This window comes from Cupressus sempervirens, chromosome 4 (genome assembly GCF_028749045.1).
Source record: "Cupressus sempervirens isolate cs-2001-9-10 chromosome 4, ASM2874904v1, whole genome shotgun sequence".
In the NCBI taxonomy this organism is placed as follows: domain Eukaryota; kingdom Viridiplantae; phylum Streptophyta; class Pinopsida; order Cupressales; family Cupressaceae; genus Cupressus; species Cupressus sempervirens.
In genome coordinates, this window is record NC_143121.1 from 415,400,757 (window position 1) to 415,423,768 (window position 23,012).

Below are 23,012 nucleotides of genomic sequence, written 5' to 3' on the forward strand. Positions count from 1 at the left end.
AGATCACATTGGCTACATATGATGGTACTAGTGGTACGAGTGCACGAGCTTGGGTGCACAAGTTGGATATATATCTATCTTTGAGGCCCATGCTTGAGCGTGATACTATTTAGTTTGTAGCATTACATCTATATGGGGTTTCTTATGATTGGTGGCACCATGGATTGGTCACCCAGGATTATACCATGGTTTACTCCTATGAAAAGTTCACTGAGCATCTCATTACCTAGTTTGACTGTAAGGACATAGAACTCTACTATTGGGAGTTGGCATATCTTAGATAGACTAGACATGCATATGCATATGTTAATGAGTTCCAACGTATTGTAGTTAAGGTACCTAATATGCCTCAAAGGTAGAGTGTGATGTTATATTTTAAGGGACTATAGGTGATAGAGGGCCACACCACTCTAACAACTCACAACCAAGAATGCAACAATATAGAGACCAAGAAAAAAAATGTTTCACAAATAATTTTATTATTCTTGAAAAATCCTTACAACACCCACAAGATGATATGGCTTCTTCAACATAAGAGAAATCCTAAATAAGAGTCTTCACACCTTCTAGCTTCTACTTCTCAAACTTCTCCTTGAGCTTCCACTCCTCAAGCTACTCCTTGAGCTTCTATTTCTTGAGCTCCTTCTTGAGCTTCCACTTCTCAAGCTACTCCTTGAGCTTGATTAGAAATTCTCATATGCCTTGCTTAAATAGGCACTTACCACCCTATGCGTGACTTATCCACAACCTTCTAGAATTCCTCCTACACAATATCCACAACCTTCTAAAACTTCCATAACCTTCTAGAATTACAAAGTTAAGCACCACCATGTGGCCCAATTAGAAAATTATATTTCCTTTATGGATCACAACAAATATTAAATGCAAGATTTAAGAAACTTTCCACAAGCTTCTAAGATGCCACCTACACACCTCAATTAATGTAATGACAACTATTTTTTTAAATTTTTCTATTTATGCCACCTATGCACCTCAAAAATAAAAATTCTCTTTTCCTTTCTTTTCTCCTTTTTATTTTTTTATTATTTCTCCTCTAATTTTCGTCACTTTTCTCTCTCCTCCAGAAATTTTTTTTTTTTTCAAAATTTTTTTTTCAACTTTTTTTTTTTTCCCAATAATTTTCCAATGCAAGATGCTCCTGCATCAATAGGATAGGCTTAAGGGATTGGTACATGCTTTCAAGTTGGCCACTTTCAAGGATGTCATTGATATGACATTGAGACTAGACACCACCCCTACTTCTGATTAGGTAGATAAGAGTCCATTCAGAGACTCGTGGCCTCCATAGAAGGCCAATACCTCACAAAATAGAGGTGGACCATCAACTAGACCTCCTAGGATGGACCAGGAGATGATGAATTATTTGAGAAGGAGGAAGCTATGCTTCTTCTATAAGGAACCATGGGAGGTTGGACACCATTGCCTTGGTAAAGGAAAATTTCATTTGATTGAGGTGACATCTGAGATGGGAGACGAGGAGACTCCTAACACTGATACTAAGGATAGTTTAGAGGAGATTGAGCAAGAGCATCCATAATTCGAGTTAGACACTTCTGAGCCCTTGGCATTAGTTAAGGTGACTATGGCTACTCTATCTAGTTATCTTAGATTTCATGCATTTTATTTGAAAGGAACACTTCAGGGTCAACAAGTTATGAGCTTGGAAGAAATAAGTGCCACACACAATTTTATTGATCAAATTTTAGTGGATAGGCATGGCTTGTAGTATGAGGTGTTTATTGGTTTTGGCGCGAAGGTTGCAAATGGCATAGTATTGGACTGTACTAGGAGGATTCCTTAGATTAGCATTTAGATAGGGGATTATACCTTGATAGATGATTTCTGTGTACTCCCACTAGAGGGTTATGATGTGGTTTTAGACATGTAGTGGTTACAGGTTATTGGATAGTACATTATTGACCACTATTCTATGTAGTTAGAGTTCCTTTCTGGAGGGAAGAAGACTATCTTCAGGGCAACATCAAATGGTGGACCTAGAGAGGTGTCTTCACACAGGATGGAGACTATCATTAGATATGATGATGTGATTTGGACTACACATTGTTATGTGAAGTCTAAGACACCTAAACCTCAGGATGGTAGGGCATTTCATGTTGATATACAGTTAGTGATGGATTGACATGGTAAGGTGTTTGGTGATATACCCCCTGGTGTACCTCCTAATAAAGGATTTGAGCATGGGATAGAGATGGAGGATGGAGCTAAGCTAGTAATCACCACTCCATATCATCATCCTAGAGCATACAAGGATGAGATTAAGAAGACCATTCATGAGTTGTTAGAAATGGGGTTCATTATCCCTAGCTCTTGTCCTTTTGCTTCTTCTGTGGTACTGGTTAAGAAGAAGGATGGGACTTTGTAGATGTGTATAGATTATAGGGCCTTGAACAAGAAGATGATAAAAAATAGATATCCCATTCCATGCATTGATGAGTTGTTGGATGAGATTCATGGATCTATCTACTTCTCTAAGATTAATGTTCATTTAGGATATCATCAGATACATGTACAGGATGAGGACATACATAAAACTACATTCTATTGTCACTATGGGCATTATGAGTTCTTGGTGATGCCTTTCAATCTCAAAAATGCACTGGCCACTTTCTAGTACTGTATGAACCATATCTTCAACAAGCAGTTGAGGAAATTAGTTGTAGTGTTTTTCGATGATATCTTGATTTTTAGTTGTACTTGGGAGGAACATCTCAGAGACCTAGAGGAGGTACTTAGCATCATGGAGAGTCAGTCTCTATTTGCTAAGCTATCCAAATGTAAGTTTAGACTCAGTTAGATTTTATATTTGGGTCATGTGATTAGTACTAATAGATTGAAGGTGCATGACGAGAAAATCCAAGCAATTCAGGATTGGCCCTATCCTAGGAACATTACTAAGTTACGTGGATTCCTTAGTTTATGTGCATATTATTAGAGGTTTGTGAGGGGATTCTCTCAGTTAGTAGCACCCTTGATAGATCTCACGAAGAAGGGAGTCTTAAGATGGATAGAGAAGGCATAGGGAGTCTTTGATAGACTTAAGGAGGTTATGATCACATGTTTGATTTTAGTACTCCATGATTTCTTGTATACTTGTGTACTTGAGTGTGATGTTTAGGTGAGGGTATAGGGACTATTTTGATGTAGAACAAAAATCTCATTACCTATGAGAGTAGGAAGTTGCATGATAATAAGAGGTTATATTCTACTTATGATAAGGAAATGTTGGCTATTATGCATGCATTAGTCAAATTCAGATAGTATCTTGTTGGCAACAAATTCGTGGTAAGAATTGACCATAGTAGTCTAAAATATTTCCTTGATAAAAAAGATCCCAATGATCGGCAACAAAACTAAGTAATCAAGATTCAAGCCTATGATTTTGACGTAGAATTTATTAAGGGGAAGAAGAATATTGTTGTTGATGCACTTTCTAGGGAACCTTCACTTGTTGTCCTATGTTCATTGAGTGAGAAATCAACAGATTGGAAGGCTCAAATTTTAGTTGAGTATTCCAAAAATTAACATGCCTGTGAGATCATGGATGGATTGGTACATGATAATAAATACATGGTGATTGATGATGTCATCTACTACAAAAATAAATTCTACCTTTTTCCTAAATCATAGTTAAAGGGACAGATTTTACATGCTCTCCATGATAATCCTATAGTAGGGCACCTTGGTTATGGTAAGACATATAGAGAGGTACGGGAGAGATTCTCTTGGAAGGGTCTCAAGGATGATGTCTTACACCATGCTTGTGAATGCATGACTTGCCAGTAGAACAAGACAGAGCATACTTTCCTAGCTGGTTTGTTGCAACCCTTGCCTATACTAGAACAGAAGTGGATGAAAATCTCTATGGAATTAATTATAGGTTTTCCTCTAGTGTAGGGGAATGATTGTATTTACATTGTAGTGGATAGGTTGACTAAATATGCCCACTTCTTTCCAATTACAGTTGATTTCACAACATCCCAGGTAGCTGAGCTATTCTTCAAGGAGGTGTTTAGACTCCATGGTCTCCCTAAGACCATAGTGAGTGATAGGGGAAATAGGTTCTTGAGTTCCTTTTGGAAGGAACTTTTTAGGCTCATGGGCATAGAGTTGACACCCAGTACTAGCTACTATCCTCAGAGGGATGGGCAGATGGAGATAATTAATAAGTCGATTGAGGGGTATCTACATAACTATGTTTTGGGGCAACAAAAGGCATGGGTGCATTAGTTGTATCAAGGTGAGTATTGTTATAATACTACTCACCACATGTCCATTGATATGTCTCCTTTCAGAGCTCTTTATGGATACAATGCATTATCTTTTTTTGATCTGCCTTTGAGTGATAAAAAAGTTCCTTTGACACATGATTGGTTATAGGAGAACCATGATATCATGATTTCTCTTAGGAAGAACTTACAGCATGCACATAATCAACATAAGATGTATGATGATTGACGTAGGACTAAGAGGGCATCTGAGGTGGATGACATGGTTTTCCTACGCTTACATCCCTACTCATAGAGCATCCTTAAAGGTGGAGGAGCTAAGAAGCTCAAACTTCATTTTTATGGACCTTACATAGTTCTCAGGCGAGTTGGAGAGGTTTCTTGTGAGGTTGAGTTACCACCTGATAGTAGGATTCATAATGTGGTCCACATATCATGCATGAAGAAGTCGTTGAGGAAGCATATTATAGCATCACCTGATTTACCTCCCTTAGATGAGGAAGTTAAGTTGACTTTGGTTCCTAAAGAGATTCTTGGGGTGAGGGAATGACGACTGAGAAGTAGGGTGATTCAGGAGTATTTGGTATGCTAGAGAGCTCTACCCATAGAGGATACCACTTGGGAGGGTGAACCCATTTTTCAGCACCCAACGTTGCAGTTACTTATGGGCAAGCATCTCTAAGAAGGGAGGACAATCATGTCCCCTCTTTAGTTTGACTAGCAGAGTTATGTGAGTTAGCCTATCATGGAGGTCTCATAGGCTTGCAGTTGTGGATAGAGACTCATAGAGGATATTTGGTGGCTGGGCTTGACTTTACATGTAGTTGGGATCTAGTTGGGTGTAGTTCCTTCATTTTAGGGTGTATCCCTACATTTTAAAAGGATGTGGCAGTTTCCAGAGTGAAGTTCCATGGTTCTAGTTTTAGGATGACAAGGTGTGTTTCTTAGTTTCTAGGAGCATCCCTAGATTATAGGGAAGGGATTGTCAGTTGACCCATCTTGTTTGGTATCAATCACAGATAGGTGACATGGTTAGTTTCACATTTAATTGGTTGCTTTGGGCTTTCAGAGGCAAAATTGGGAATATTTTACTATATTTAAATATTTCCTAAGTTAGTATTTAAATAATTTATGATAAGGTTATTTATATGGCCATTTCAGAGTAATAAGGGGAATATGGCTTCATTTGATCAGGTGTGCCCTTGTGTTATAGCTCATTGGAAAGGTCTTGAATTATTATAAACTATTCTCACTATCTGGAGATTTTTTGGTGCTATGAGTTATGACATTTTAATAACGTAATGTTTTTCCTATAGCATGGAAGCCTTTATTTGGGAAAATGTTATTTTATTATAAAGTGTAAAGTGTAATTCTCATTTAGGGATTGATTTTCACTTGGGAGGAGTTATAAGGAGATGAAGACCTAATTATTCATTATCTTTTGGCATTTTGAAACTTATGAATTGTGAAATTTCTCTAGAAGGGTGATTTTGTGGCTTGGGATGAAATCCTCAAGTTTGGATTGTTGGTACACAAACCTCAATAGGCCTTGGTGATTGGAGTTATATTTCATTACATTTAGATTGACAGAGGAGGTTGTCAATTTATCTTCGCATTATCATTTGAGTGGAGTAGGGCACTTGTAGCTGGGTGGCCAACTTTTGGCAATAGATATTTTATTGCAGCAGCTCATGTGGGGGTTGGAGAAGGTCTTTTCTTCATCATTAGACGTCATAGCTTCCCTTTGGCATTGGACGATTTATTGCAGCAATTTCCTTAGGGTTGAATCATTCTCAAAGCATCTCCCTATAGTTGGTATTGATCCCTATTTGAGGTAGTATTGTATATTGACAATGATCTCTTTGAAGTTAATATATCAGGTTGCTACTTGGTTCGGGTATGTACTATTTTAGAATTCAATATTGATAAAATTTGCAGCATATGTTTACATTTCTTAAGTGTTATTTATTTCCTATTTGTTATGCAATTATTTTATTTCTAAAAAATCCCAAAAAACTAAAAAAATAAGGAAAAGAAAAAAGAAATTAGAATTCAGCTAAGATCATTCAGTGGTAAGAAATCCTAGTCATAGATTCAAATTTTGAAACAAACGGTAATTTCTATGGTCACCAGAATGGGGAATCTTTGAAAATGAATTATGGGACTCGATAGAAAATACGAAATTGTGCCTATAAACAAGGGCCAACCTTAAGGTAAAATAAGATTAAAGACGTATGTATGACCCATATTTGAATAAAGCATGTATTAAGCATAATATGAGGCCCTCCCATTAAAAAAATACACTAAAGTAGGCACAAAATGGTCCTAAAATGAGCATAAGTTAGATGCTTACTTTTTAGGACTATGCACATCATTATTTGACATCTAATTTCTGATATTTTTTAAAGAGTGAAGTGAAGTCGTCAAGGATTAAAAAGGAAAGCAATAACAAGTTCTATGACATAGGAAAAACCACAAAAAAGTGAAAAAAATAGAGCCATCCAAAATGGTAAACTACTTGTATGATAGAAGAATACATTATAATAATAAAAAGATGGATTAGAGGTAAGTTATAAAACCACATTAAAATTTTGAATACAAGTATGAATGGAAGCTAGCGATTTTGGTGAAAACAAATAGTAAAGTATAAGTAATCAAATACAATCACTATGGAGAAGAAAAATATTTTTTTTTTATAAAAAGAAAAAACTTTAAAATATCAAAAAAATAAAGGATAAAATCTTATGGTAAAATCCTAAAAGATATAGGAGAGGTTAGGCCATGATAACATAAAAATATAGAAGATTTTTATACAAATCTTTTGTGGTCTCTAATGTATAAGCTAAACTAAAGAATGTTATCTAAGATATTGAATTATATTTAATATTCTAAAGAAATTAAGTAGAAGGGCTTGCTTGTAGAAAATATTGGCAATCAAAATTGGTATGGGAAAATCATTTGATATAATTTGTGGCATTGTTCTACTTTGGTTAAGTTTTTTGCTCCATTGGACAAGAAGTTAAATGAGAAACATTCATTGTCTTCTCTACTTTTCTAATAAACACTGAAATGTCCTTAAGATGTCATCAAATGTGGTCTCATCCTTGCTACTGTAGTTAGACTTACATGGTTGTAATCCCACCATATTAATATCCATACACTCCAGTTTCTATTAAATATTTAATTAAATGTCAATAAATGGACTAGACGATGCCATAAGAACCTTTAGGGACATGTTGTATATCAAAAAAAAATTGATGACAACCAGGTCTTGTAAAACATGTGAATTGATCCATATGAACTAAGAAAACAATCCAAACAATTAATTCATAACATTTATGTTAGTGTGTGAATCTAATTAAGGAAGTTTAATAATAGATTAATGAGCATTTCTTAGGCCTATGGGCCTTGCTATAATGTTGGCTAAGTTTGTCAACCACGATTTTCTCTTGTGCTCTATTATTGCCTACTCTTCTTATACTAGCAAATGAGCTCTATGACTATTTTTGACCATTTGGGCATGAAAATGAGTTGGTAATTATAACTAGTAAAGTAAGAATTAATAAAGGAAAATCAAAATTTCAAATAATACAGGCATAAGGCCACAAGTAATACTGTCTTAGATGAAGTGATGTCAGAATCCTAATTTTTAATTGAATATAAGTATTATAACGTTTAGTTTAATTTATACATAAAAACAATCTCAATCGATTGATTACGTGAATCATTTCTCTAATTCAAAGTTTAAGACAAATATGAAAACAAAAGCATAAAGTACTTAATAAGCACTTCTCATTTTTCACATGATGTAACTACTCAAACCACTTTACTTATACAACCATTTAATATAATTTTTATTTCTTTTTACCTTAGATCAATCAAACTCAAATTTTAAAGCAAAGTGACTAAATCACCCATGTTTTATTTCAACCCATTATTACCTTCCAAAAGAGTTTTCATTGGCCTACTGGGCATAAACTGAATAAGCACTTCTCATTTTTCACATGATGTAACTACTCAAAGCACATTACTTGTACAACCATTTAATATAATTTTTATTTCTTTTTACCTTAGATCAATCAAACTCAAATTTTAAAGCAAATTTGAGTGAATACCATGTCTTTCTTCCAACCCATTATTGCCTTCCAAAAGAGGTTCCATTGGCCCAGTAGACATAAACTAAATTGATGCCTATACCTTCAAAAGAGGTTCCATTGGCCTACTAGGCATAAACTAAATTGATGCCTATGTGGTGTAGGCGAACTACAAAGTCCACTTTTAAAGAAACAACCCTCAATTAAAAAAACAACTTTGTGAAACTCTTTATGCACCATGATTGAAATTTTACAACTCATGCCAAAACAAGGAAAATATTAAAAAATAAAAGTAATTGTGGGGGGAGTCCAATGATTGCCCAAAAAGGATCCCTTCAATGGGACCCTCAAGGATTGATAATAATATGTTAAATGACCCTAAAATTCCCCCATTTAATTGTGCGTGTTGAATGTATATTCCAATTCCACTGACATTTATATTCCGGCGACCGCAATCATTTCAGGCCACTTTTTTCAATTTAGCGAGTGGAAATAATTCGTATATATCTTTTAATGTGGCGAGCAAGTGGAATAATAATATGAGCGCATACCTAATAAAATAATATTAAGACGATTGTAACGTAGAAGACGCATATAACTCCATTATCCTGAAGTGGGCCCCTTTTTCGACCGAGCGGGTCCCACAATAATGCACAGCGATGTCATCATGTCTACGTGGCACCACTCAGGGTCGCCAAATGGCACCTTTTTAGTAACCAACGAATCATAAGAAAGCCTGACACGTTACCATCCCGAAAGCATCTCTTTCTAAGCGGAGATGGACAATTCAAGTCAATGTCTCCTTTGCGCTAAAAGCTCAAGCAATAAAAGCTCTTTCATACAACCTCTCCCCATCACAACTTATCTAGAAACTACATACTCCTAGACGCCATTCAAGACCTGCCATATTGTATGGAACACCATACCCTAAGAGTCTAATTAATGTAATTACTATTGTTACGATGGAAATTACAATATATGTAGAAAGATAAAGGTTTTCTTTAATTTGTTTCTTCTTGTTTTGTAAGGTTGACTTTGGTATTATTTTTAGTGTGCTTACTCTATATGGATAAGAGAGTTGGCTTGTGTTGTGGGTTTGTTTTAACTATACTTCATTTCATATATATATATATATAGGGGAATTAGTATTGTCTTAGTTCGTAGAGATACCTACAAGTTAGATCATGGGGATACCTCCTACAAGCTAGGTCGTGGGGATGCCTCCTCCATATAATGCTTTTTAGAAGATATTATTACATAGAAGTTATATTTAATTTGGTCTTGGGCTTTCTTATTTTGACTTTAAGATGTGATTCATAATATGTGAGTAATGATGACATATAATCTTTTAATTTAAAACCAAGTTATAATGTACTGTGTGGAAATTATCACTGATAAAAATCTCATTTGGGTCATATTTAAATCAAGTTTCAGCATAGTTTATGTTATTTATATCAAGTTTCAACCTCATACGTGCAAGTCTATAATTTGTTAATTTATTTTTATATTTTCATAGCTAATAGTTAAATCATTAAATTTTCACATACCAGATTGCTTTTTCTTGAGGATAGGTTATAGAATTTAATTGGAAACATTGATGACTAAATTTATAAGGTCAAATCTAATTTTTCTTTAAAAAAAAAGTCTAATGTGTATTTTAGGAACAATTTGAACGAGAATAAAAAACATTTGAATATTTGTAAGTGCAAGTATTGAAGTTTTGTTAAATAATGAGATTCCATGCAAAGTCTCATACACTCTAAAAAATTAAGTTATAGATCAAAAATTGCCATGAGCCTTTTATCTTCCTAGAAGGGAGGAAGGGAACTACTTGGTTGGTGTTAGATGAAGATGGCACCAAGTAGCATTAATGTGATATAGGTATGGCATAAAAGTTGTAGTCGATGGAGACAATACAAATTGTGCTAACCGCCATAATGCTTTCTAAGATTGTCAAACTTTTCTTCCTCAACTCTACACACTTCTATTAAAATTGTAGACGAGTCAATATAGACATTTTTAATATATCTGTCTAACATATGTTGAAATCTTGATATATAGATATTAAATTTAAACCTAAATTAAATAAATATCTTCAAATTCAAACCATTTTATATTTAGAAAACTTTTTAAAAAACTTTTTAAAAAATCTATTGAAAGATATTCTCAATAAATATTTCAACAACAAATTCAAAATATTTATATTTAAAAAAAACAAATTGAGTAATTATCTCTTTTTATTGCGACAATAATTGAAGCACAGGGAAATTTCCATGCTTTCGCCACAGATAATGAAAGTTGGTCCATACCAAAGGGAAGAAAGTTGCTTGTTGCTTTGTGTTACCAATCTATAAAGTTGAAAGATTCAATGAAAAGTATTGGAGAATAAAAAAACTAGCATTCTTATCCCCATCACACGACTTTAACCTATGAAAATTCACTCTTTATGTTCTAGATTTTAGAGCGACGCTGTAAAAATATTTGAGTCAATAGACTTGCTGAGATTCTGTAAACTGTAAAACTAGATTCTGTAAACTGTAAAACTAACATGTTAAGAAGTGAGAGATAGATGAGTTGAGGTTGAGGTTGTGTAATTGTTTTGCAGTTTCAGGTTTAAATTTCTTTTTGAATTAAGAAGTGAGACATCTTGTCTTTGATATTTAAAAAAAACTTGTTAAGAAATGAGAGTAAGAGAAAGGTTGGGGAACAAGTATGTGTAACTATGGTTGCGGAGCAATTTACTTTGAGATCTGATATTGTTCCGTAAACTGTAAAACTAACATGAAAATTTGTTAAGAAATGAAAGTTACAGAAAGCTGGTATGGGTTAAAAAATTAGCTTGAGGTTGTGTGTAATTTCCCTTGGTCTCGGGTTCAAATCTCACCCAGAGATTAAGAAGTGAGACATCTTGACTCCAATGTAAAAGTGAGCCATCTTGACTCCAATGTAAAAAAAACCTATTAGGAAATGAAGAAGAACAGAAAGCATGGGGAGGAAGCAAGTGTAACTATGGTTGAGAAAGCCGTTAAAGCAGGTAGCAGTTAGATGTTGGCGCTTGTGAAGAGTGGGGTGAAACTGATGGAGAAATGGTGGGTCTCACACTATAACTATACCCTTGGGTTTCAAATAAGAATCTCCACCACTAGTTTTGTCACTTATTGGGCTTTATAACCCCACCCTATTCCATGAAGCCGCTTTGCACATGAATTTCCTCCATCCTTTCATTTCAATCCTTTTACAGAAAGAAACCTGCCTCTAATCATCATTAGAACAGCAAATTCCACACACCCAAAGCGAAAAATCTGGCTAAAGAGAGTAGTCACACGAAAGCTTGTCTTTGCAAAACTAAAAGAAAGCAAGAACTCATGGTATGTATGTCGGTTTGTCTTTTGCACCTCCTCTGCAAATTTAAACTATCACAACTCTTATGGCAGCTGATTGAGTTTCATGTTTGCCTTAACAATGGTGGGTGTGTTTTACTTTTGGTTTCTTATTGATTTGGTTTTTTGTTATAGCATGAGACAGATTCTAGATAGGGTGGATGTTTATATGGGAGAGTGTATTTATTAACATTGAGAGCATTGTATTGGTCTCTGTTTGATTTGTGTGATATGCATTCATGGCGGAATACTGATTTTGAATTTTGATGATAAGAATTTGTTCATAGTTGATATGGGTAATCAAATTTGGGTTATATTTGAATTGGGTACTTGCAGGTTAGAAGGATGCTGAGTCTAGAAGAGAATGAAATTGGACCTCCTTGGTTGAAGCCATTGCTGCAGACAAGTTTCTTCATTCCTTGCAGAATTCATGGAGATTCCAACCGTAGCGAGTGCAACATGTATTGCCTTGATTGTATGTCCGGTGGATTATGCACCTATTGCCTTGAACATCACAGTGATCATCACTTTGTTCAGGTATAATAGTCCCTAGAGTGAAAAGCATTAAAGTTTGAGCTTACACAATCTGATTGTTGCTACAGGAACTTATCAACATTGTATGATTGTCTTCTTGAGAGTTGAAGCAATATCGGTCATGGATTATGTTTGAAATGGTCTTGGCTCTTTTCCAAGTATAGCCTATCAAGCTCGGTGATTAAGCCAATCTTCAAGGATTCATTGTGCTCCCCAATACCTCTTTTGAGAAACTGATTGATAATGAAAAACCCATCAAGCCTAGTGCTTAAACCAATTTTAAAGGATTCACAGTGCACCGCCTATGTCTATTTTGAGAAAACAGCGAAGAATGAAAAACCCTTCAAGCTCAGAGTTTAAGCCAATCTTCATGGCCTCAAAGTGCAACGCCTATACCTGTTTTGAGAAGATAAATAGGAATTGAAAACCCATCAAGCTTAGTGCTTAAACCAATCTTCAAGAATACCTATTCTGAGACATTCAATGAATAGTACTTTCCTAGGTTTTTGTTGTATAACTTGTCTATTTAGGAGCGGAAGATTGTTTTATATTTTCCTAATTGAATTTCCCAATCCTACTGATCTTACATGGTATTTGTATTTGCCCAATTGAGATTCCCTATTCTATTGATCTTACGTGGTGTATTCATTCAATTTGGATACTGTTAGGTTTTGCAGAGGTGTAATTGAAGAGGGTTTTAAAGAAATCTGAGGTTTTTCTTAAATTTGATACTTCACTTATTATAAGTGGATCATCATAGGGTGGAAAGTGCATTGGATTCTAGGAATTTGAGAGCTGTGAAGTTATATATCTGAAGAGTTACCAAAGTGAATGCAGTTGGATTAGGAATTTGAGAACTGCAAGGTTATCTATTTGGAAACAATTAAGTTTAGAAGATTTTAACGTTGTTGATGAATGACTCCCAATTTTCACAATTTGTGAGCTATGAAATGCTAAATATAACTTATTTGAGTGCTAGTTTTTATTGGCGTTTACCGTAATCTTTTTCCTTATGAACAGATACGAAGATCTTCTTACCATAATGTAATCAGGGTTTCTGAAATTCAGAAGATTCTGGACATCACAGGCATACAAACATACATTATCAACAGTGCCCGGGTTGTTTTTCTTAATGAGAGACCTCAGCTCAGACCGGGGAAGGGTGTGACTAATACCTGTGATATATGTGAAAGAAGCCTATTGGATTCATTTCAGTTCTGCTCTCTCGGCTGTAAGGTATAAACAAGCAAGCAAAACAATCCCTTTTTAACATTTCGGCCAGTTTGGGTTATAAATTATGGATAATGATGTATGAAGAGGTCCTAAGAGAATAAGAGTAATTGGTTGATTGGTGTTTCGGTGAAAAATCCAAAAGATTATGGGAAACACTTAGAAATCTGTGACGGAACTGTGATTTTGTACTTGTTTTGTTGTTTTTGACCATGAAATATGCATACTGTGAAGAATAAATGTCGAAAATTTCAGAAAAATCTATTGTATTTTTTGTTTTTCTGAAATTTGGTCGATGGTACATTTTGTATGGAGGATAGCCGTGTCCCTACTAAATTAGGTCTATTGTTTGTGTTTGTTCAGGAAGCGGGTATAACACGCAATCTTTGCAATATGACTTTTCTGGTACAGCCAAAACATCAGCAACAACAACATCAAGGAGGGGTTGAATCAGACCAGGATTCAAGTTCTTACAAGAGACACAAGATTCAAAAGAGCTTCAGGAACAGCTTCAATGTCAAAGATTTAATCAATGCATACAGGAGAGGCCAAGAGCAAACTGGCCATGGTGATAACACAAGTGAAGAGACAAATATGGTCAATTACAGCCCCAAAAGCAACATCTCACAGGACATGTCACCCCCAACTCCTCCACCCATGATAACAAACTACAGAACAGCAAGGAAGAGGAAGGGTATACCTTTTAGGGCTCCTTTGGGGAGCCTCTATCCTAGCTATATTTATTAGGAGGCTACATAAATTTTTACTGCCTGCTATCAGTGAACATGTACCAAGTATATACACGATGGGCGGCAGCCATTGTAGATATATATACATACACACATCAGCACATGGCAGCCTTTGTAGATATATATACATACACACATGAGCACATGATAATGGAGGTTGGATAATTTGTAATAGAAAGAAGTCATCAGCCTCAGTTTGTACTTGCATAAGTACTCCTTTAGAGTAATGTAAAGGAGCACATTCCCATATATTATACTATGAAGTGCATGAAGCATATCTTGGAATATGTACAGTCAAGGAGAGAACAGATTGTAATGATTGATTACTATGCTTGAGTTAAAGGGGGCTCAGAAGCAAACCCCCAAAGCTAATTGTATATATATTCAGAGGACCATATATATATATATATATGTATATTGTTGTTTGGGATGCAAACAAACAAACAAACCCCAATGGATAAAGATGTATAGAAAGTACATTTTAAGTCTAGAGAGCCCATGATTGCAGCAAATCAGAGCTGTGCATACTTTGTAACAGAACATGGAATACTAATTGATGTTGTTATAGCTTTTAGATTATAACTACATGGGTCCATTTCTATCTTTTGACTCAACATTTATACTCAAAGTTAGTTGTATATATATTCAGAGTTACAAGATTATATATATGTATTGGACTAACCGTCAATGTTTTCTTTCAAAATTCGCAACGTGGCTTAACCTACTCCTATGTTCTATAAGTCCTCTGTGGTTGTATCGAACATTTTAACAAGTCGATCTTTTTTTGCAACGGCAAATACAATGGCTAACAAGTGGCATCAGGGCTTGGTCACAGGTTCAAATCTCCTCGAGTAATGCTAGGGGGAGATTGTTGGACTAACGGGCAATGTTTCCCTCCAAGATTCACAATGTGGCTTAACTGTCTCCTGTGTACTATAAGTCCTGTGGTTGTATCAGATGTTAACAATCTTTTAGCGCAACAACAAACATGATGGCTAACAATATGCATATTGGAGTTTGGGATGTAAACAAACAAATAAACCCCAATGGATAAAGATGTATAGAAAGTACGTTTAAGTGCAGAGAGCCCATGATTGTAGCAAATCAGAGATGCGCATACTTTGTAACAGGGCATGGAATACTTACTGATGTTGTAATAGCTTTACATTGATGCTGTAATAGCTTTTAGATTAGAACTACACGGGCCCATTTCTCTCTTTTGACTCAACATTTATGTGTATGGTCAGAAATCAAAGAATCAAATCTTATCCCACCATTTTTCTCATTTTTTCTTGCAATTTACACCTTAACAATTATTGCTGGGCAGTAAGGGCGGTCATGGAACTTGCTTTTTGTTATCATCTTTCACACTGAAAACAAATCATGCCCTTATCAGTCCTCATCTCATTTGTCCTTAGGTCAAGTCATGGGCCGACCATGAGCATGACCAGAATAGACAAGGATTTAATAAAGCCAAGGCATGGCAATTTGAGCACTGAGGATTTGCACTTGGAATAATCAATATGGCGACAAAGATGATAAGGACATCATGGCATTTGTATTAATTGCCTTGTTTTAGAGGTGAAGATCTTTGGAGCCCAATGTGTTGATGGCATATTTGCTAAGTCACTGACAAGAGATAGTGTCCTGCACGTAAAGTCGTTAGCGACTGTAAAGGCCCTTTGGATATGTATTGTGCATGCAGCGTGTAAAACTAAAAGTTGAATTCTGGCCCACTTCCTTAAATCATCAAATATTCTCCCCTTTTGGATTCATTAACTTGAGGAATGTCTATATATTGTCATGGAATGAATTCCAATACCCCACGATTCTCCTTTTCTTTTGTATTCTTCTTTCCTCTATCAAGTAAACTAAGTTTTTTAAGTGCCCATTCTGTTAAGGGCTTCTGAATATACCCAATTGAAAATTTGGGTTTTTATTCTTAAGGCCCGCTCTGCAACTTTTCCGCCATTAAAGGACCTTTACGTCGAGCAAGGTTTGCTGGACCAATATTTTTCTTACCGGATTTTTGACGGGAAGTATTGATTTTTCTCTTTTATATAGTAAAATTTGGATCTTTCTCTCTTTTATATATTAAAGTTTGGATCTTTCTGTAAATGAGATGTTTTCGGGACGCTGATCTCTCGTCTTTTGTGTGCGTAACGAGGGATTAGGATTTTAAGATGAGATAAACGCAAGCTCCAGTTTTTAATAGCAAACTTATCTCTCAAGCAAGTCTACGTAGCATGGAAGGTGATTGAATTGTGGTTATTGATAAAATATAGAATTATTTAATAGAAATATACAAATAAAAAGGTTGTGGATCAATTGGTTCACTATAATTGAAGAAGATGATGGTATTATTATTTGTTTTATTTGTTGGCTAAAGATTTTATATTAAATTAAGATTATATATCAAATTTATTTCTTCTTACTTAATATAGATGTATAAGGCACAAGCTAAGGATAACTAGCAATATTAGGCAACATTTTGAGGAACAATTTGTGGGGTAGTGCTTCAATAAATATTTGGGGAAATTGTCCAAGATTATGATGTGAAAGTCTTCAAAATTTAAATTTGAAATTGTGCTTAGGTAATACTTTTGACCAAATAGATATAGCCTACTTGTTAATATTTTATAATAATTTATTGTAAAACTAATTAATATTATTTCTAAATTTAAAAATAGAATAATATAAATTATTTTGATTATTTTTTTAAACAATTTTTGGAAATAAAGTTATTTTAAATGTAAATTTCTATGATTCAAATAAGTAGATATTACTTATAAAGCATGTCAATAATAGATATAATAATTTTGTGAATCAAATTAAATAATAAAATAGACATTGCATGTGTGTATATGTATATACACACACACATAATTTAATTGATGAATTAAGTTATTTTAAATGTAAATCTCTATGATTCAAATAAGTAGATATTACTTATAAAGTATGTTAATGTTAGAAATAATAATTCTACGACTCAAATTAAATAATAAAATGGGCATTGCATTTATATCAATGTGTGGAGTCTACACACATATATGAATAAACAATATTTAGTTTTTTGAATATAATAATAAATATATAAGTTATTTTTATCAGTGAATACATTTCCAAAGAGAGTATTGGAGTTTAATTTTGATCTTTATGTGTAAGATTGAGTGGAATCGAATCTAAGACCTCCCACGTGAGAGGCTCACAAGTTACTGTTCTGTTGAAGGCTCTTTCCTTTTCCTCTTGATACTTTTTGTTAGCATAAAATTAGTAAAATATGTTCAACTAAAATAATGACATTTTTTCAATTCACACACACACACACACACACACACACACACACACACACACACACACACACACACACATGTATATACACATAATATACATACATATATACACATATATACTTGTGTGTGTATACACACACACATGTGAATATACATACACACACATTCACACATACATATTATCACATTCTACATAATTATGAATGACTATCTCTAATAAGTTATTGTAATCATCTATTTTATATAATATTTTATTTAGAAAAATAAATATACTTTTAAAGAAGATTTAAGTTATGGATCCATCATTTGAAGGGGTGATAGCCAATGGAGAACTAGGGTTGAACATTGGTATAAACTAGCTTTCATCATAGATCACAAAGATGAACTTGTACTAATTCAAAAAGTCAAAAGATAAGAGTCATTTGATTGGACTTTTAAATTATAATTATTAAAGCCGTTAGATTTCAATAATCTATACCAATATTTTTGGGTGGTTAATGAATGTTCTAATTTTTTTAAACAATTGAATCTAGGAACTACACAACACTAATTATTATAATGTTTAAATTTTGTTTTTTGATTGTTACTTATAGTTCATGAATATAAGGTTCATGATGGTAGAATTATGGGATACTTGTGTTCACTAAGAATTATGATGTAGATATGTTAACTAGATCAAAACTAAAACCAATGGACATGAGTAATGATTCATAACATTTCAATAACAATCTATCTAGCATAAGTGGATATTCAAATATCTCAATTGTGTACATAATACATGAGGTGAAGTATTTTGGTAATCTTATATTATAAAATCATTCTAGATTGTTTCAATCACCTCATAGTTTCTGGGTTTATGTTAAGGAGCTGGCTTGGTCTTCTAGGCTTTTGTTCCTTGATAGTTTTTGGTTTTGGGGTTTGGTTATGTCTCATGTTGGTTCTTTCAATCTGGTTTTTATCTCTAGCTTTGTATAGTAGTTTTTGAGTTGCTGGCTTGTCCAACATAGTTCTATCTTGAGTCTTAATATAAAAAAATTATGTATCTTTAGTATGAAGTTTTGGGTCCCCTCGAAACCTATTTTTGTTGATTAGTTGAAAGAATTGTAATTTCTCTAAGATATACCCATGATATATATGTCAAATTAATGGTTATTACATGTGAAAAATCTTTTATGAAATGTATTCTAGAGCATAAATTGAAGAACAAATTAAAATCAAAGGTAAGGATTGTTAATTTTAGTAACTGTGTGCACTGAAATATGAATGTAAAGGGAATTCTTTTAACACTAAAATTAGATTAAAAAGCATAAATCAATAAAATCCTTAGAATTAGACCAAGAGAGGTCAAAAAATCCAAAAATACCACCTAAAATTAAGTATATCAAACCTCTTATTATGTAAATATTTCCATAGTAATCAATTTATATGTATGCTCATGATTTTTGTAGCACAAAGGTGCTCAATGATGAAAAATTCTCAAGGATACATGAGAGTTCTATGTTGTGTTAATTGAATGAATGATAATAATTAGAAATAGGTGAGTGGGAGGAGTTTTCCAAGGAGAAGGGTATGGATGACCAAGATCAAAGGGGGGAATATTTGAGGGTGGAGGATTTTTTGGTCCTCAATTCTCATGGGAAATTGATAAGTTTTAACACATGTGAGAGAAGGTGGAGGAAAGGTTGTTGAGGAGAAAGGGACTTTGGAGTGTGGTTCTTTTTCCATATGTAAAGGAATTTTGTGCCTTTATACTTCAAAATACATGGGAGAAGAGAATTTAAAAAAAAAAAAAATTCTTGGAGATGACACTTCTAGGATCGAAAGAGTGTGGTACCCACCTAAAAGAGGGTTCACTTTATGGATAAGGGGACAAGTGGGAGAAAATGCTTTTTCAGTTTTGGTATATGTTATATCTCTTCCTAATCACTTGATTAGGAATGTGCAAACAATTAGGGAAGGAGATTAGGGTAATGAAGAAGGATTGGGGTGTACACAAGTGGCAAAAGTAGGAGAATTTAAGTAGGCGAGGTTACAATTTTTAATTAATTTAAATTCAAAATTGTGGAAAAGGTATGCAGGGAATCTTAACTAAATGAAAATGGGCACTTATTTAATTAAATGTTGAACTAGCTTAGAAGAGGGATTATGAACTAGATAGTTTAAATAAATTATTTTGCATCTAGTAGGAAAGGAATAATCACCAAATAATTATGAACTATTTAACTAATGAGACAATTAACAAGGATGGATAAAATCAACAAATTTGATCAATTAGTGATGATAAAATTTAGGTATCCATAGTATTTAATGATTTTTGGGAGATACTTTCCTTGTAATAAATCATAAATACTAGGTTAGCACAACTATATCCTGATTGTTTTAGGGAGTATGAATGGTTGTAGGTGAATATAAGGTGGCAAGTTGTGTTATGGTAGATATCTCCTTTAAGAGTAATCTTTTGAGAGGGAGGCAACATTTTTTTGCTAATTATGTTCCTAGGTGTGTTTTTCTTGTGCAAAATAACTCAATCATAATTAATGGAAAAATTAAAAAAATGTCACAAGCTATCATTTATATGTATAGTAGTAAAGCTTAGTCTAAAGGGATTGAAAGGAGAAATCTAGATAAATAAGTCATTTTTTAAAAGGTAGTTGCAAGTTTAGAGTTTGTAGAAATAATTGATTGAGGTTGTACCTTGTGTAAGTGAAACATTCAAAATGGCATAGTAGGGCCTCTATTTTAGTTATAACTATATTTATTTTGTTAATATTTATTAATGAGTTGATTGAATAGTGGTAGTCACCCTTGAACACTATTTTTCCTCACCACCCCCTATAAAACAATAATTTTAATATATTTATAAGTTTAGTATAAGCGAGTGGTCCCATTTACTATGATTCATTAAATAGAAAAGTAATGATTACACAAATATAAATGTTGTAATATCATTGTTTGTATAATTGATTAAAAACATAAATAATATAATAAAATTTATATTTAAACTAACAATAATATATTCACAAAAGTATTTAGTCATATTAGGTTTTAAAAATGTTGAGTTCTTTAATTAGATTTGAAAGAATTAATCTTTATAATTTTAATTACATATATTATTTTCTAAATACTAAATATTAAAAATAATAATATAAAGGAGACTCAATAGGAAAAAAATAAATAATTAATACTATCAAAATATAAATAACCACTTCAATTTTTTATTATTAATTATCTGATTTAAAATTTAATGATTGTATCAATTTATTTATACAATTTAGTTGTAAATAATTTTGTATTTTTTTTAGAAATACCTTCTTTCATATAAAGATGGATTTTTATTTATATTATTTACCATTTGAAACATAATTTAAAATAAATTAAAACTATGTGATACATTTAATCTTTAATTTGATATTTTAAAATTAATAAACATAATTCTTAAAGAAAATGTAACATTAATGTTTTTATATGGGAGCATTAAAATGTATAACTATTATAGCTTAACAATAAAATCCCTTTTATATAAAATATTCATCTATAAATTCTTTAAAATAGTTTCTTTACATTTGAAAGAAAATAAATAAAATACAAACTTTAATATATTCTAGGATATTAGAAAACTATATATTCATGTAAATAAATTCAAATTAACTTTCATATACTCATTATTAAGAATATTTGAAATATATACTTCTTTTTTTAATATTAAATTTTAAATTGAAGGTATATAGAAAACTGTAGAAACTATTAGTTTGCGTCATTCATAATTTCTTGAAATCTTTTCATTACAATGAAGTGAATGTGTTGAATGATGAAAAATGTCAATATCAAGGTCAATTCATGCTAAAAGATGAGACACATTATTGTACTTATTGTAGGTAATATAATGCTATAATTGAATTAGTTTCTAGCAATCACAAGTCATTATGTTTAAATTATAATGAATACATTTCTAAAGTTCTTATATTTATTTATGCAATTTATTTATTATAAAATATATTTATCTTAAACATGATTGGTTAAATTGTTTTGGTCTTAACCCCTTTTGTGAAGGCTACTTCCATATTACCATTTTTTCGCAAAGATTTTTGGGATGAACATTACAAAATAAAATCTAAATGTATTGAATTAACATGATTGTTAATTTTTCATTTCAACCTCTACCCAATATTTGCAAGTAATATGTTATTTGAGATATTAATATAACTATGTTATTTAAAGAAGAACATATTTTAGTCAATTCATTAATAACCAATAACCATTGTAATATTTTGCAATTCAAATGTATACTATATCTGCCACATAATAATATTCACCCTTAAAGTTAATTGTCATTGGTTAATTGCCAATTTTGGTTAATACATGAATATAAATCTCCACAATAAGCTTTCTAATTTATCTAAATCAAGAGTCATTATTACCATCTAGATGAATACTTTATTTTAGTAGTAATTAGTGGAATAATCTTAATGTCCCTTTAACAATACTTTAATCATTTCTAATATCTTTGTTTGGATAAAACAAAACAAAAATTATATTATACATAATTTGAAAACTATAACGACAAGTACACACCACTACATGACACTTGTTATGTTTACATCCATTTGTAATAACATGTGATGTTGATGAACACCTTTGAAAGTTTATCAAGAAGGAGATGTCCCAAACAAGAAAACATGAGATGAGTTATCATGAAATTTATGACACTAGACATAATATATAAGGTGAAATGAGAATGAAATAATATGGATATTCACAAGTACCAATACTTAAAAAGGGCCAAGAAAATGAGATTTGACATGATATAATTTATTTAATAGAGTACATAAAACATTGTACAATAAAAACAAACATCAAAACACAACACAAAATTAGTTGTGTTTTCCATGTACTTCATGCTCTATATCATCCCAAATCAATAGGATAAACATAATAAAATATCATACAATATATAAGAAAGAAATAAAAAAGAACCAACCAACACATGTTCCTAATTGCTTGTGTCACTATACATTTATTTAGAAATAAAAAAGAACCAACCAACACATGTTCCTAATTGCTTGTGTTACTATGCATTTATTTTTATTTTTTAATTGACGAAAGAATTTGAGAAAAAAGATGCTATAATTCTTACATCTTAATGAAAAATGTCTCTTATTATTCATGCGACAACTTACCCCACACAAGTGGTATTTGTTAATAAAACTGAACTATTATTCATATCTTCTAAAAACATCAACCATTTAAACTACACTCAAACACAACTTTGACAATAATATTCGTCTCTAAACATAAACATAATTCTATAACATAACATCAATGTATCTAATAAAATTGAAATTTCAACCAATGAAACCTTTCTTTTATGATGTACAAATTTCTTTATTACTATTTATAAATCGATAATAAATATATTCACAAATAGTCCACACCTTTGAAGTAAAAATCCAAACAAAACAAATGA

The 23,012-nt window shown here is 32.6% G+C and overlaps 1 protein-coding gene across 2 annotated transcripts; it reads left to right on the forward strand.

Annotated features, from left to right (window-relative positions):
* The first annotated feature begins 11,561 nt into the window (after window positions 1–11,561).
* On the forward strand, window positions 11,562–14,837 carry LOC149561810 (protein RGF1 INDUCIBLE TRANSCRIPTION FACTOR 1-like). 2 transcript variants are annotated; one of them, XM_089825334.1, is made up of 4 exons: window positions 11,562–11,827; window positions 12,079–12,279; window positions 13,297–13,512; window positions 13,870–14,837. In XM_089825334.1, the coding sequence occupies exons 1-4, from the start codon at window positions 11,810–11,812 to the stop codon at window positions 14,251–14,253; spliced, it is 819 nt and encodes a 272-aa protein (XP_089681460.1). In that variant the 5' UTR covers window positions 11,562–11,809; the 3' UTR covers window positions 14,254–14,837. The 2 variants fall into 2 exon arrangements, with proteins under 2 accessions (XP_089681460.1, XP_089681461.1); XM_089825335.1 differs by having other exon boundaries at window positions 11,562–11,730.
* The last annotated feature ends 8,175 nt before the right edge of the window (window positions 14,838–23,012 follow it).